We start from the raw sequence: 15,793 nt of genomic DNA, 5'->3' as shown, positions 1-15,793 counted from the left end.
GCAACAAGAAAAGTAAGAAAACCTTGAAAACTGTATATTCTCATACATCTATCAATAATCATTGAGTATATTTAACTGGTAGACACTTTGGCATAACCCGAAAAAGATTCGAACAGTGTTCGTGATGGAACGAAAAGAAAAAAAATGAATAATGCTATTTCGCGACGCGACAATCGAGGCGTCCGCGCAACAATGCGCCAGCTGAATTAATCTGCCGCGACAAATCGGCGAAATAAAGTGTGCGCGAGTTTCTCGAGTCAAGCGAGCGCGGCATTAAAGAATAATCGCGCCTTCGAAGAACGGATCGCCAGTAGATGATATTTCATCCGTAAGAACCTAATAAAAAAATATCGCGAACGGGTTTGCGACTGTGACAAAGGAACGCAATTTTTTCGCCGGTCACCATAAAGGGTAAAAGACGTGACGGAAGCATTGGCGGCGGCACGCCTGCGTAACGAACGTATGATTCGCCTGGTAAAATCGCTCAACAGAGGCAATTTGTCACGGGACTTCTAAGTAACGGCCCGCCTGTATATGGAAATCGATATCGCCCCGGAGTTTCCCGGTTCCCGGCGCGGGTTCCGTGGGCGGGGGAGGGGGGGGGGGCGAAGAAACAGCCGGCCCCGAACGAACGATAAGTAAAGCTACGTTTCCGACCGGTATTAACGTTCCCCGTTAATTATTAACAGCGTGAATTACCATAATATGAATTGTAAATCCGTCGCGCGAGGCGGCCGGGGATAAAACCTCGGGAATAATCGAGGCCGACGTCGGACACGGTTTTCGCAATTTTCACGGGGGGAGTATAATTATTCCGGCGTTTCGGCACCCCGTCGCGGGAAACCCCCCCGCGTTTTCCTTTCGCGAACGTCGTCGGATCGATCGTGGATGAATGGCCCCGATATTCGGTTGGGACAATGAGAGGCGGTTCCTTTGACTGCGAGAAGGACCATCCACGCGCAGACATCTCGTTCTTTTACGAGTTTGACTTCTAGTTCGCTCGTGAAACTTCAATCGTTCGCTCCGCGACCGATTTTCCGCATTCTGCCGGGCAAAAGTATGAGAGACCGGTTGAATTATTCTCTTTCTTCGGGGCAGTAACGTTATTGATCGACCAGGATCTTGCCGAGCGGCTCTGTCTCCGCTCGCTTTTATACGCGGGCTCGTGACACTCCCCGGGCTCTCGAAAACTATTTCGCGAGACTCGTCCAGAAAGTAAAAACCGATTGTGCATACTGCAGGCAAAACACGATCTCGGCTCTTCTGGCGTCGTCGCCTCGGTTGCACCCGATAAAAATATTTGTGAATGGCGCCGTTATATAACAATGCAACGCTTATTTAAGCCTTGAACGTAACTAACCAGTTAGTGTTTAATTACAGCTATCGCCATTTTATAATACACGCTTGGATTCATACATTCCTGGATACAATAGATTAAATTATTTGCCATGAAAAAAGAGTCTTTATAATTTCAGCAACTCTTAAATAAAATTGATTAAACTGATGATTTTGATCATTTCAGTGCGTTCAGTGTTCAATTGCAAATCCTATTAATCGTTTATTATGGTAAAAGAGAACATGTTCGTGTTATTACAGCGTTACATAAGTAGCACGAATTTTCTTTCACATTCTCGGGAGGATACAGAAAGACAACCATTACTCTTCTATACATTTTCCTTCATTTCCTCCAATCTATAGAATGATATATGGTGGGCCAATGATTGTGATCTTGTTTTTGTACTGTAGAATCGAAGAATATAAAAGGAAGCATTGCTTGTAGGTGGATCTGATGTATTGGCAATACAAAATCATTTATCATTTGGTCTTACTGAGTATTGCACGTTAATCTTCCCTCAGGTGTAATAGGAACAATGAATCATTATACTAATTGACCACGATTTGAAAAATTAGTTCAAAATTGACGAAAATTTGTAAGCTTAAAGTTGACAAATATTTGAAAGGTAATTTAACATAAACCTAGATTTATAAAAGTTCAGCTAACCACTAGATTATGTTGTATAATTAGCATAAGAATTTAATAACTGAACAATAGAATACTTAATTTAAAGCAGTCAGAATACTTAATTTAATTTAAACCCAAGCTTGCGTTATTGCAACAGTCGGCAATAAATACGTTTCGATAAATTCTTTCGGATCCTCGTATTTTTTACACGTGGAGAAGTATCGCGTGGTTCTGAACTTGTTAGCGGTCTTATCTCGTTAAGGGAACTCGCTAAAAGGAAAGCGTCGCGTAACGCGAAATAAAGTAAAGCGAAGTAAAGTTAAAGTAATCGGTTTTGAGTTGTTTAATTTCCTGCTTGTGCTTGCTGTCTGACTGTTTCCGCGCAACCACAGTGCAGTGTATAAGAAAAGGTAGCGCAATTAGTTTAAAACCGTACGAAGTTTTAATCCCGTCCGCAATTTTTATAATATTTATTTGAACATTTAGGCGCCGTGGGTAAGAAAACTCGTTCCTTTTTTAAAGTATCGGTCTTTGCGCTTCTGTAAGACCGTGCCACGTTTGTCGCTTGATTGAAAATTGTTTGCTATGAAAATATGGTGGCAGGAAACCGGCGAAAACCATCTTGTTAAATAACAGCCTTCTAAGGTAGCCTTTATAAAAGTGGTGAAAACAACGAAGAATAATTTCGGTAAAATTCGTAAGAAAATTTCGATATCATAATCGGATATACAATGACGGTGGAAAATATTTTTAAATTATTATTAGGTAATTTCACGTTCTTGTTACAGCTCCAAACTTATTTAAGTTTAAATTAGTTTACTTTTTCACAACCTTTACTGTAGACCCTTACATAAAACGAGTTCATTTAAAATGTATTAGGTAAAGCAGGGGGCAAAAATTGCAATAGAATCTGCAACATTTTAATTTAGATTTTTATAATTTACAAAACACTGCTTTTGGATAGTGAAAAATAGACTAATCACTAGACACTTGATAAACTTTTTGATCTTGATAGATCGTTTTATAAATTCTCGTATTTGTATTTCTGGGACGAAGTACTGTATTCTTATGACTATAACATTAAAATATGGTTAAGTAGGACAATTGCTAAAATGCCAATTTTTACTTCCAAACGAGTCCACACATTACGTTGCACCCTGTAGCAGAAGAATCTTTCGTTTATTCTGGTTTTCATGAAATTTCCATAAAGATTCGCAAACTGATACGAATAAAAAGCTATTTAGAAAGTATACGTGATAAAGCTTGACAAGATTGATATTCGCGTAGAGGTCTGATTTACCGCCGAAAGCACTATAACGACCGAAGAAGCCAGCTCCACGTTTTTCGCCGATTTAGCGATATTTACGGTAACGAGAAATGGACACGGCCGCGAGAACGGGAAGTCGTTCTCCACCACCCCCCGGGTGAAGGGTAGGACGGTATTACGACAAAAGAGGACCTTCACTGACAACCGATCAGGCCGCTCAGCATTAACATGAAGCGAATCTAATCCGGGGATCGATTATGATGGCCAGCAAGCTGTCCGCTATCGGAGTTCCTGCGTTTCCGTCACGAGCACGAACGCGAGCTTGCGCGAATAAGCCGATCGCTCGAACGTGTATCCAGAGATCACGTGACACGACCGCGCGATTCACCGAAGTGGCCGGGATCTCGAAAACTTTCGAAATGGCTGCGAACTGCGAAATTGAATTTTTCAAACGTTCTCGGGTTTCCCAGGTGTTCTTGTAGAAACACGTCGAGCTCGTTCGAAAATCATCCGAGCATTCGCGACACACCTCGTTACAGGCTCGCGCTGCAGAACCTGGAGAATGTTTCTTCGCAAAGAACACCGAATAACAGCGCGCGATTATATTATTAATTTCCCATTTGAAATGGAAATGCTTGAATTTCCTGTAAAATATGCAAAGTTCGAGTGCTGAAATTGACTGGCGAGTTGGAGGTATGTGGAACTGTTACGAATCGATTTCGAAGCTTGTTTGATTGGTATCACGATGCCGTATTCCCAGGTTTTCAAAGAAATTCTTATACAATTTTTAATACACGGTTTGTCGATGTCTGCTCTTATCTATTTTTTGTATGAATTATGTAACGCGTTACTGAATTAACAATAAGCCTTCTGCCTAATTCTGCGGAATACGATTATATTATTTGTAGTAATAAAATTTATATTTAACAGAAAATATTTGCGACTGTAATAATGGCTGTAATATTTATAAACTATGGAGTATGAGAAAATTACAACATTTTACAAACGGAGACGGCGATAAAATTAATATGTAATGTTGGTCATTTGGGATTGAGCGACTGTTGCTTCCTATATATAATTCATAGAAGCAAATAAACTGTACCATTAGACTATATTTAAATCCTAACTAAAACGAGACAATTTATGTTCCTTGAACACTCTAATTCAGTTGTATTCCGAAATGTTAATAACAGAAGAATCGAGCACCGTTTCGATTTAGAATTAACGAACATCGCTCGCATTCAGCGGCTTACGTATGAAATCTTCATCACCAGCCGGACTCGTTACACCGCGATGGATTAAATATTGCGTATTATGGATTTTCCATATCTGGAATATTATCGAAATCCAATTTTGTCCCGTTAGATTGTTGAAACATCACGGGAGCGCGGCGGTGGCAACGTTGGACGTATGCGGTTTAATGTTCGCCCGGCAAGGTCTAGCTCCGCCGGCAATTAAATTAATTCCCGACGTGTCCGGGGGACGGGGGGACGGGGGGACGGGAAGTTCCAAGATATTACATTTTATTTCCTGGCCCCGGCGGTGATCACGGATGAGACAAACACAGTGTCCACCGGTAATCGCATTATCGACCGGCTTGGACCGATGCACAGACCAATCCGGCGCATTCGACGACATCATGGAAGCTAACCCGAAACTCGTTACACACTTCCATCGACCGTGCACGACTGTGCCGTCAATTGATTCGGTCTCGTTCCACGTGTAAACATACTCGTTTCAGTCTCATTTCGCGTGCCCCCGGCGTCGCGCGTCGGATCCCGCGAGCGCCCCGAGTCGCCTAGAATGTCACGACCGACCACTCGACGCACGGTTTGTAATGATCGTGAATCGTCGGATGCCAGCTCGGAGACGATCGTGTTCCGCGACAATTGAAACTATGCTGCATTTCCAATCCCCGCGGATCAAAACAGTTTGTCCGTCCTTGGGGACTTTTCCCATTTTTATGGGAAAGGAAACCTTGCATACCAGTTTCTTCGAGTACAGCGAACACATCGATTTCATTTGGGATTTTATTAAATGGTGCAAGGATTATCTACGATCCTCTTATATGTACGACTAGATTTATCGAGCCGAGTAAGAAATAACGAATTATTGCTAGAGAAATTTTTATGCACTAGGAGCACATAAAATAATCTAATATCATTTGGCCTTCATTTGCTACGTTTTATTATATATTACAGTAGAACATAATAATATCGTTTCACTCGTGTGTTTATTATTAAAAAAAAGTTTTTAACTATGAATTTTTAAAAGAATAAAATTCTGTGCATCGAGGTCTCGAAGAAGTTTCAATCTCAAATTTTATAAAATATCGAAGCAGGACGCCGTTAATTTTGCAGGAACTGTTAAGAAATTGCGAAAGAAACTAGCTCTTCCTTCTTTTAACACTTAATCCTTCTTTGAAGCGGAGGATTATATTTTAGAGAAAAAACTAATTTCAAGTAGCTGCCTACATTTTTCACGAAATTATGTCGTTAAGCAACCTCTGAGAAACATATTTGAGGTGTCAAGGGAGAGACAGAAAGAGAGAGAGAGAGAGAGGGGGGGGGGGAGACTTAAAAACCAGAAAAATAACGCGCGCGTTACACGAATTATTTAACTAAATACGGTGTGCATATCCGTTAAGAAAATATTCAACGGGATCGTTAAGTTTAAAGCGACAGACACGAAGGACCGAGTGCGGCCTAATTCGAAAACGAGGTCAGATAGCGCAAAACATTTATTCGAAGTTTTCTTATTAACTTTATGCAGCGAGTCTAACCGCGAATTTACGGCCGCGTTTCATAAAATGTGTTGTGCAGAAATTTTCTGCCGGTAAGGTCACACAGAATGCGCCCGGTTATCAGATAAACGGCTCACATGAGAAAAAGCAGCTACGTTGTTCACGTGTTGACGACGACAGCCGTGAGTGATAAGCGCAAATTGCACGGTTTACAGCCAGACGCGATCGGAAGCCGGATTAAGGACGTTAAAAGATTTTGTTACAACATTTTATCAACACTGTTTCGTGTCTTTTGTGATCGCGCCGCGAACGTGAGCATTTTTATGCCTCCGGGCACGTTTTATCGTCGAAACTTTGCACTGTTCTAAAACGGGTTTATTGCTCACTCAGATTTCTTACGTAATCCGCATATTCTTAAGTCAAGGATTAAATGCATTGCCAATGGGAAGATCGTTGCCATCGAAACGTCACATAATTCCAGTAAATTTTAATTCATTGCAATATAATCGATACTTATTTAATCGATGAGTACATTTGATACATTAAAATGGAAATTATTAACGAAATTAAAATTAAGACGTACAGCCCAGCAAGCTATCGAAAAACATTAGAATACTTTGATAGCATATGTACGAAATTTCGAATAAATACTGTATTTATTATTAGATGGAAATTTATTATTTTACGACATAATTATGTTGAGATGCGACGGCTTTTAAATAGGCCGGTCATAGATCTCACCATGAGGGCTGCTTTGTGTGGACAACTTCGTGTTCGTTGCGAAAAGCCATGCGGCGTACCACGTGACCATACATCATACGTAACCTTTCTTAACAGCATAAAGACAATGATATTATTACCACTTGTTGGATACCCGTATTCATATCTGTGCACATTGTATTCCATTTCATAATTTAAATTAAATCTATCTCTACACGGAAATTACTATCGTCTACAAGTTGATTATAATTAATCACGCGCGAATTCATATATATATATTCGCTTTTACGAAAATCGCCACGCGTGTCGTTTTCTATAAAAATCCTCCAATTGAAAATGCGTCAGAAATAGCGCTTTCTAATAATAATAAAATGGCATTCGATAACTTGTAGTTTTGATCGTGAAAAATATAAAATGTACTCCTATTTTTGTCGTTTCTAGGTGGATGGAAACTCTTAAATATCATCGCGACGTCACACTTTCCGCACCCCTATTTCGCAACACGTTTTGTTCTCTCTTAGAAACTTGAGCTCGACGGAGCGCGATCCCGTACTATTTACGGTAAAATTGTTTGAAAACTAATAACGGGGTGTGCTCGTCGATTTACAATGCGAGCAAAAACGATCGCGTCCTTTTTTTAGCGACAATTTCGTGCGCCAATTGGTTGCAGTCCCCGCAAATGTCCATAAACAATCGTCCAGTGTCTTTGCAGTAGAATTACTACCTTAATTAACGCAACGAGTGGTTAGACATTTTTTTAATTTTGGATCAAACTATTACGTTTATTATTTTCAATTTAACTTGGAAATTTTGTGAACATCGTCACTTTTAGACCTATAATATATTTTTATATTTATTGTAATTTATATATTACCATCCAATAACTTATGCTATATATCAATATACTTTTGCTATATTAAAAATTGTCTAAGGACTCCTTCCTTCATTATTATCTCAATAATTGAATAAGAAGATTATGCAACACGATTTTGTAAAAATATAATATACGCAGTAATATTAAATAGAAATTTAATTGTATAAATTGTATAATTTAAATTGCAATGTTTATGTAATCAGAGTTGGACATTACAGGAACAATAATTTACCTTAATTTTAACCTCGAATGGCAGCCATTTTGGTTCGGTTAACAACTGTTCAATCTACGTATTAACTTCCTAATAACCAGTTCATATTCATTGTAATTAGTTAATCAAAATTGATTAGACTGAACGCGATTGTACTAAAAACTGAAATGATTCCCTTTATAAATTCGACAGCACGAAATTGTACCGAAATATTAAAAACGACGGTTACTTGGAGCTTTGAAATACGTACTTTGGGTATTTGATCCGTCTCTCGAGGATGCTCTTGATACTTCGATCTTTTCGGTCTACATTCAACGTCCTACTTGTTCATCAAACACTCGCCATCCTTTTGAACTTTCACTTTTAAAGGAACCGTTAATTGATTCGTAACTGCAACGCGAATTCTCCGAGAAAAATCGAAATTTCGTTCACCTCTCGTAACAATTATCCGCGCCGATTCGCAAACCATTTACGCTGCGTGCATGATGGCGCGTCGGTAACGAGACCAAACAGTCGAAGCGCAGCTTCGCGGCATATTTTGAATCAATTCGAACCAATTCGAGCCGCGTCGCAATGCGTTTAACAATTACCTTACCCGTAAAATCGCCGAATTGTCTGCTCTCTTTGTAACAGTATCTACACTTTTGATCTACACTTTCTTTTTTTCAGAAAACTGTGCCACCATTGCCCCGCGGTGTATCGCATTACCAGCGAAATGTAAAACCGTTTACCGGCAGACGTGCTCGCGTTTTATAGTTGCTTAGAGGTAGATCCAGATTGATTGTAAGATACTGTTCTTCCTTCAGAAAGCTTAAGCATCGTTGTATCTGCGAAACGGTAGCTCGGGTATCAGCGATACGTTCATGCGAATACCTGGAACCGTATGAGTCCCGAATACCCAAACTGAATTGAGAACACGACCGCTATTACTTTAAATTTACCGTGTATTGGATGGTTACACGTAAAGCGGGCTACTTCGTGAAAAGATTCGTGCTCCGATAATGTCCCATTGTTTCTTAAGGCTGTTGCTTATTATGATAATTACCGCTCGATGTTCGACGACATAAAATTTTAAATGCCGAGAATATTTTTTTCATAGTTGAAAAAAATTTCCCCGTATATGTAGAAAAAATATTACAAAGATGATCGTAATGAAAATCGAATAGGTTTTTATTTATTATAAAATAATATATACTGTTATATCGATTCTTTTTAACTGAATCATGAAAATTCGTCACCGTCGTCATTGGACAAAATTGTTTACTTTTTTAGGGTATCAAGAAATGGACCGAGTTGTTCTCGGACAGTCAAACCGATCGGACGTGTTTATATCCGCTCGCGTGTGCCGTCGTTCTATTGTTTCTATCGTGCTGTGTTCGTGTCGCGGTATGGTCCGCTCACCACTACAATAGAAAGTTCTAAGTGTGTGATCTGTGCATAACCTCCACAAAATGGAACCAAATCTCTCACCGATTAATAATCTACCGAACATTTCATCCGCTCAATCAGCAAAATCTTACGCCTCAGCCACTACTAACAATCCATTCCCTACTAAAGAACAAGCCATCATTATTGACGCTTTAGATGGCTTAACACTGACAGATTATGCACAAGCCGTAGCAAAAATCACTGGAGCCAGCGCTATTCGTTTCGTCTCTCGCATAGCCAACGATAGAATTTGTATCTACCTGGACAGCAAAATTACAGCAAAACGCCTCGTTTCCAATTACAAGACATTAACGATCAACAACACAACAACCTCAGTCCGGCCTTTAATAAACCCGTCGCAAAGAATAATTCTATCTAATGTCTCTCCCACAATACCCCACAGTTTTATCGAAAAATTCCTAACTGACCATAATATCAGACTGACATCTAAACTTTCGTTCCTCCGAGCTGGAATCCAAGAGTCTGGTTTCACTCATATAATGAGCTTCAGGAGACAAATCTATGTCAATCCAGACGATGTCACAAAAATACCCGATTCGTTCCTAATGACCCATGAAGACACACAATACAGAATATTTGTATCTACCGACAAAGTCAGCTGTTTCATATGCAAGCAAGAAGGCCATATTGCAATACAATGCAATAATACAGCACAACTGCCAGCCCCAAATCCAACCAACGTTAACCAACCATCAGATCAATCAACAAACGCGTCAAATTCCCAGAAACCCATAAATAACCCAACCGAAATTCCAACTAAACCAAGGAACAGTGAAAATAACGAAACCCTCGACATCAAGGCCACTGAATCCATGGATTTCTCCATTACAACCACCGAAGTACCCTTTGAATCAAATAAAACTGAAACCTTCACCCCCACAAAAAGACCTCTATCACACTCCTCGGAGACTCAGGTAGATAACGAACCTAAACCTGTAGCTACAAGTCTCAATACCGAAGACGTCAACCCGATTTTGTACTCGATCACACCAACCAACCCGAAGAAAAAACCGAAGCGCACACAATCACTGGCTAGAATTATAGAAGGAATGGAAAATATCCTTAGCCCAGCCAAAATGATCCTGGAAGATCCCACCAATAACTTCCCACTCACCTTCATTCAACTGAAAAGTTTTTTGGAGACCTCGATCGGTAACGACAACCCAAATGACATCGCTGTTGACTACACTTCTGACATAAAAGCCTTAATCCTTATGCTTAAAGCAGTCCACCCCATACTACAAGATGCGAGCATGAAAAATAGACTCCACCGTCTAATAAAAAGGTTAGAACCCGATCCCTCAACTCCTGTGGCCCCACAATCTATCCTTTCCAACAAAAAACAGAAACAGTAAACTTAACCCCCATCCACCATGTCTCTGCAAATCATACAATGGAACCTAAACGGTTTCTATAGCCGACTTGAATACCTTCAATTACTAATTAACGAAAACCAACCACATGTAATATGCCTACAGGAAACAAACTTCAAACACCAAAACTCAGGCAAAATTAAAAACTACAAACCCTTCTTCAAAAACCGCATTACCACCCATGCAAGCGGGGGAGTAGCAACCTTCGTCAGTAAAAACATTCACAGCGAAGAAGTTAAAATCACAACCAACATTGAGGCAATTGTCACGAAAATTGTATGCCCTACAAACCTATACATATGCAACGTGTACATACCGAACAGTAGACAGCTCGAGGAAACGGAAGTTATACAATTAATCCACAAACTACCCAAACCCTTCATTATACTCGGTGACTTTAATAGCCACAATCATATCTGGGGCTCTGAAAAAACCGATAAACGAGGAAACACCATTGAAAAAATAATAAACCTAACCAACCTAAATTTACTAAATAACTGCGATCCCACTCATTTCAGTTCAGCAACCGGAAACTTCAGTGCAATAGATTTGTCTTTATGCAGTCCATCAATCACTCAAAACATCACATGGAACACTCTCAACGATCTCTATGATAGTGACCACTACCCAATTAAGCTATCCTACAAACTTAACCGCAAATGTGAACCACCAAAACACCCAACATGGATACTTCAAAAAGCCAACTGGACCTTATTCCGTGAGTTTACTATCCAAATCAATTCCTCAGATCTCAGAACCTAACCCTACAATCCCGACCTCCCTTAACACGGCACTCGAACTCTTCATAGAATGCATCATAAATGCAGCGAACTCAGCCATTCCGAAGACAAAAGGCACTAATAAACTTAAATTCAAATACACACCATGGTGGAACGAGCACTGCTCTCAAGTTGTTAAGAACTATAAGCATGCCTTCAATAAATACAAAAGACACAAAACCACAGAAAACCTTATTGAATTCAAAAAACTAAGAGCCATAGCCCGTAAAGCCATAAAAAATAGCAAGAGAGAGTCATGGATAACATACGTATCGTCACTGAACCTATCTACCCCACTTGCACAAATATGGAAGAAAATCAGAGCATTTAAGGGATCATGTTCACAATCCACGATACCCTCCTTAATGAAAGCGGATGGCGCGCTCGCCACTGACCCCAATACAATAGCTGAAACCTTAGCAACAACTTTCCAAAAAAACTCTAGCAATAGTAATTACACTGAGCAATTTCTAAATTATAAACAGCGAACAGAATCCAGTCCGACAACACCCACAAGCACAGAACTCGATCCAACTTTATTATCTGCCATAAACATGCCAATCCAAATGTTCGAATTACAACACTTTCTTAGCAAATGCACAAACACAAGCCCCGGACCAGACGGAATTCCCAACATTCTCCTAATCAACTCACCTCTAGAAGCACTCAATTTCATGCTCTCCCTATTCAACTGCATTTGGACACACAACTTATTTCCAACTAGATGGACAATAGCCACAGTGATCCCCATCTTGAAACCAGACAAAAACTCAACGGACCCCAATAGCTACCGGCCGATTGCACTCACAAATACTATGTGCAAACTATTAGAAAAAATCATAAACTACAGACTTCGGTGGTTCCTTGAATCTCAAAAATTAATCTGTAGCTACCAAAGCGGTTTCCGGCAATTTCATTCAACGTATGATCATCTGATTAATCTAGAGACCCAAATAACTGACGCCTTTATTAACAAACAGTATGCAACTGCTGTATGCCTTGATATTGAAAAGGCCTATGATATGACATGGAGAAATCGAATAGTTATCATCCTCCAAAAACATGGTCTAAAAGGTAATATCCTAAATTTTATTAATAACTTCCTGGCTAAGAGATTAATTCAAGTCAGATCCAATAATGTCCTCTCGACTACAAAAATCGTTGAAAATGGCGTTCCACAGGGCTCTGTACTCAGCGTATCCCTATTTCTGATAGCCATTAACGATATACTAGATAGCGTATCAAACCCAGTCAAAGGATTCCTATACGCCGACGACTTAACCCTAATCTGCAGAGGAACAAACCCGCACACCATACAGACATTATTACAAGAAACTCTTGACAAGCTGCAGAAATGGACGCTCACCTCAGGTTTCAAATTCTCCAGCACTAAATCGGAAATAATTACCTTCAACAGAAACCGACAACACCCAAACATAAGATTAACCCTTAACAACATGATTTTAAAAGAAACATCCTCTACGAAATTACTTGGACTAATATTCGACCGCCAACTGACGTGGAAGACCCACCTCGACAAATTAAGAACAGACTGCAACCAAAGACTTAATATCCTCAAAACAATCGCTGCAAACAATTGGGGTGCAGATTTAAATACACTACTACTGTCCTACAAAACAATAATTAGATCAAAATTAGATTACGGATCAATCGTTTATAACTCTGCCAACCCCAGCATACTCAAGAAATTAAACACGATTAACAATACCGCCCTTAGATTAACCGTAGGCGCCTTCCGTACCAGCCCGATTAACGGCATTCTCAGCGAAGTATCCGAACCACCGTTACAGACCAGAAGAAAATACCTTAGTGTCAAATACGCTATTAAAACCGCCTCCTTCCCGCAAAACCCTGCATATCATAATGTCTTTAAACAGAACCGCTCTCCCCGTACACAATCAAGGAAAAGCAGAATCCCTCTTCCGTTCTACATTAGATTAGATAACTATCTGAAAGAACTCAACTTAGAAATCCACACTACAACAAAGAGAGCAATCCATAGCATCCCTCCATGGTCCGCCCCGGAAATCGAGTCCAACACCACACTACTAGAGCATAACCAAAAGATGAAAAATCATATAGAACTTAAAACCTTATTCCTAGAGCTGAAAAACAACCTGCCAACCCACACCCAAATATATACTGACGGGTCCAGTAGCCCAACTGGCTCTGGATATGCAGTTGTTAGTGGTCAAACGATTCAAAAAACCAAACTCCACCCAAAAGCACCAGCCCTCTTCTGTGAAATCAACGCAATAAAACATGCCTTGGAAAATATTTCCTCCCAGCAAGACAAGAACTTCGTCATTTTCTGCGATTCCTTGAACGCCATCACAGCTATCAAAAACCGCTGGTCCAACGACTCCATCATCCAAGAATGCCAAAAAGCATACAAGGGAGCAACCCTAAGAAACAACATGATAACAATAATCTGGGTCCCCTCCCACATCGGGATTGCCGGAAACGAAACAGCCGACAAAGCGGCCAAAGAGGCAGCCAACTCATCATCCTCCAACATACCCAACAACAACCTACCACCCGAGACTCTAAATAATATTCTAAAAACAATGATTGAAAACGAATGGAACAATGTATGGAAAAGTTCATCCTCCCCACGACTAAGAACACTAAAAGATAACTTCTTTGAAAAGAGCATATCTCACACACTCCCAAGACACGATCAAGTCGCGGTTTCAAGGATAATACTAGGACATACGAGACTTACCCACAAATACCTCCTCAACAAAGAAGAACCACCAATCTGTGGTACATGCAACACTCCTCTGACAGTTGAGCACATCATCCTACACTGCAAAATTTACCGATGGGAAAGACAACACTACAATATTAGACCTCCTTTAGAAAACACACTGAAGAACAAAGAAGCAATCGAGAAATTACTGCATTTCCTGAAGCAGTCCCAACTGTATCATAAACTTTAACTCTGTCTTGAGTCGCTAATAACCCATCTGGTGGTTGATGCGACTGTAAACGCAGAAGAAAAAAAAAAAAAAAAAAAAAAAAAAAAAAGAAATGGACAAAGCCTCGATTATAAATTTAAATTACGTGACCAACTTCTCAGATAACGTATTTAAATGATTGTTTCAAAAATTCATACTATAACGTGATATCTAGTAAATAATTGTTTAATGATAAGTATATTCTTGAATTTCATTTTCTACTAAACTCCAAGTAATAATAATTTCTACAAAATGATCTGTTCGCTCGCAATATTTTTACTATTACATAGGGAAGTAAAAAAAACACACGTGTCGTGGCTCAAGGCGTGTCCCCCTAAAATTCCCTACAACCTGCAAGCTATCAGATATTAAAATTTCCGTGACAGAAAATATCTCACGTGACACGGTGCTCGGTTAGAAAGTTGGACAGAACAGTGTGTCGGTCGCGGCACTAGTAAAAGTAGCTTTCGGTGACCCCATTGGTTTCCCATATTTATCCCTCTTTATCAAGTCCCGCGTCAACCGCATCGGGACTAGGAAACAAGGGTCACTTAATGTATTCAATGCGAACGTGCACGATAGGTTCGGCCTATCACGATAAGGGTACCACGTGTACGCTTAGAATATCGGGACTAGTTAATCGACGTCCCTGAATAATAGAAACCCCTCTTGTCGTGGTATAATCGAGAGTTTATCAGGGAACGTTCGGAAGTATGGGAACGCGGTTGAATGCATTGCTGAAATTAATCCGTAAAGGGGGGGGGGGGGGGGGGGGAAAGAAAGGGGGGGACGGGGCAGAGGGCTACTAAGACACAGATCTAGATAGGTGCATGTATCAATTAGTGTACCGTGTTGGTGATATCTGGTGGCTGTGTATTGCTGTTCGTGTCGCGCATGCTGTCGGGGTTTATGTGTTGCTGTTGTTGTTGCTGTTGTTGTTCTTGTTGACCTGGAGATACCGTGCTGGATGCATTGTAGGACTGCTTAGACGTTACCTCGTTCATGTAGGACACTTCCGATAGCGGGACGTAGTAGTAGCCCAAGAAACGATCCCACAGGAGACCCTTGCACCAAACCTCGACCAGAAGGCCCGTGTTCATGTCGTTCGTTTCGCTAAACAACAGACGGACAGGACGATTCATTTTATGGGAAAATGATTGCATTGATAATGGTCGACGAGGAGTTAGCTCGCCGGTCATTTCGAATTCTATTAGACCGCGAGACAGTGGTATCTTCTTTCATAAAGCAGACTCATAACGTTATACGGTTACTATAAAAATCGACGCTTTTACGTCTCTGATATTACTGAATATGAACATGTTACGAAAAACGTGGAATTCGTAATGGAAAATCGGATAGTACCGGCATGAGCTTTATTTTTATGTTATCTTTATGGATATTAATAATTCATCGACGTTTGACTATCATTATAC

General features: G+C 40.2%; 1 protein-coding gene across 8 annotated transcripts in view; it reads right to left on the bottom strand.

Annotated features, from left to right (window-relative positions):
* Positions 1 to 15,793, bottom strand: part of Unc-13 (protein unc13 homolog) — a 544,965-nt gene that overhangs the window by 454,398 nt on the left and 74,774 nt on the right. For 7 of the 8 annotated variants that reach the window (XM_078193392.1, XM_078193412.1, XM_078193401.1 and 4 more), the window contains one exon: positions 15,209 to 15,473. In XM_078193392.1, coding sequence (XP_078049518.1) covers positions 15,209 to 15,473 — 265 coding nt within the window. The remainder of the gene's footprint in view (positions 1 to 15,208; positions 15,474 to 15,793) is intronic. The other variant, XM_078193449.1, reaches the window with a different exon arrangement.

The sequence above is a fragment of the Augochlora pura genome, chromosome 2, assembly GCF_028453695.1.
Source record: "Augochlora pura isolate Apur16 chromosome 2, APUR_v2.2.1, whole genome shotgun sequence".
In the NCBI taxonomy this organism is placed as follows: Eukaryota; Metazoa; Arthropoda; class Insecta; order Hymenoptera; family Halictidae; genus Augochlora; species Augochlora pura.
Note: the sequence above shows the minus strand (reverse complement) of the source record. Positions and strands in the feature narration are given on the sequence as shown.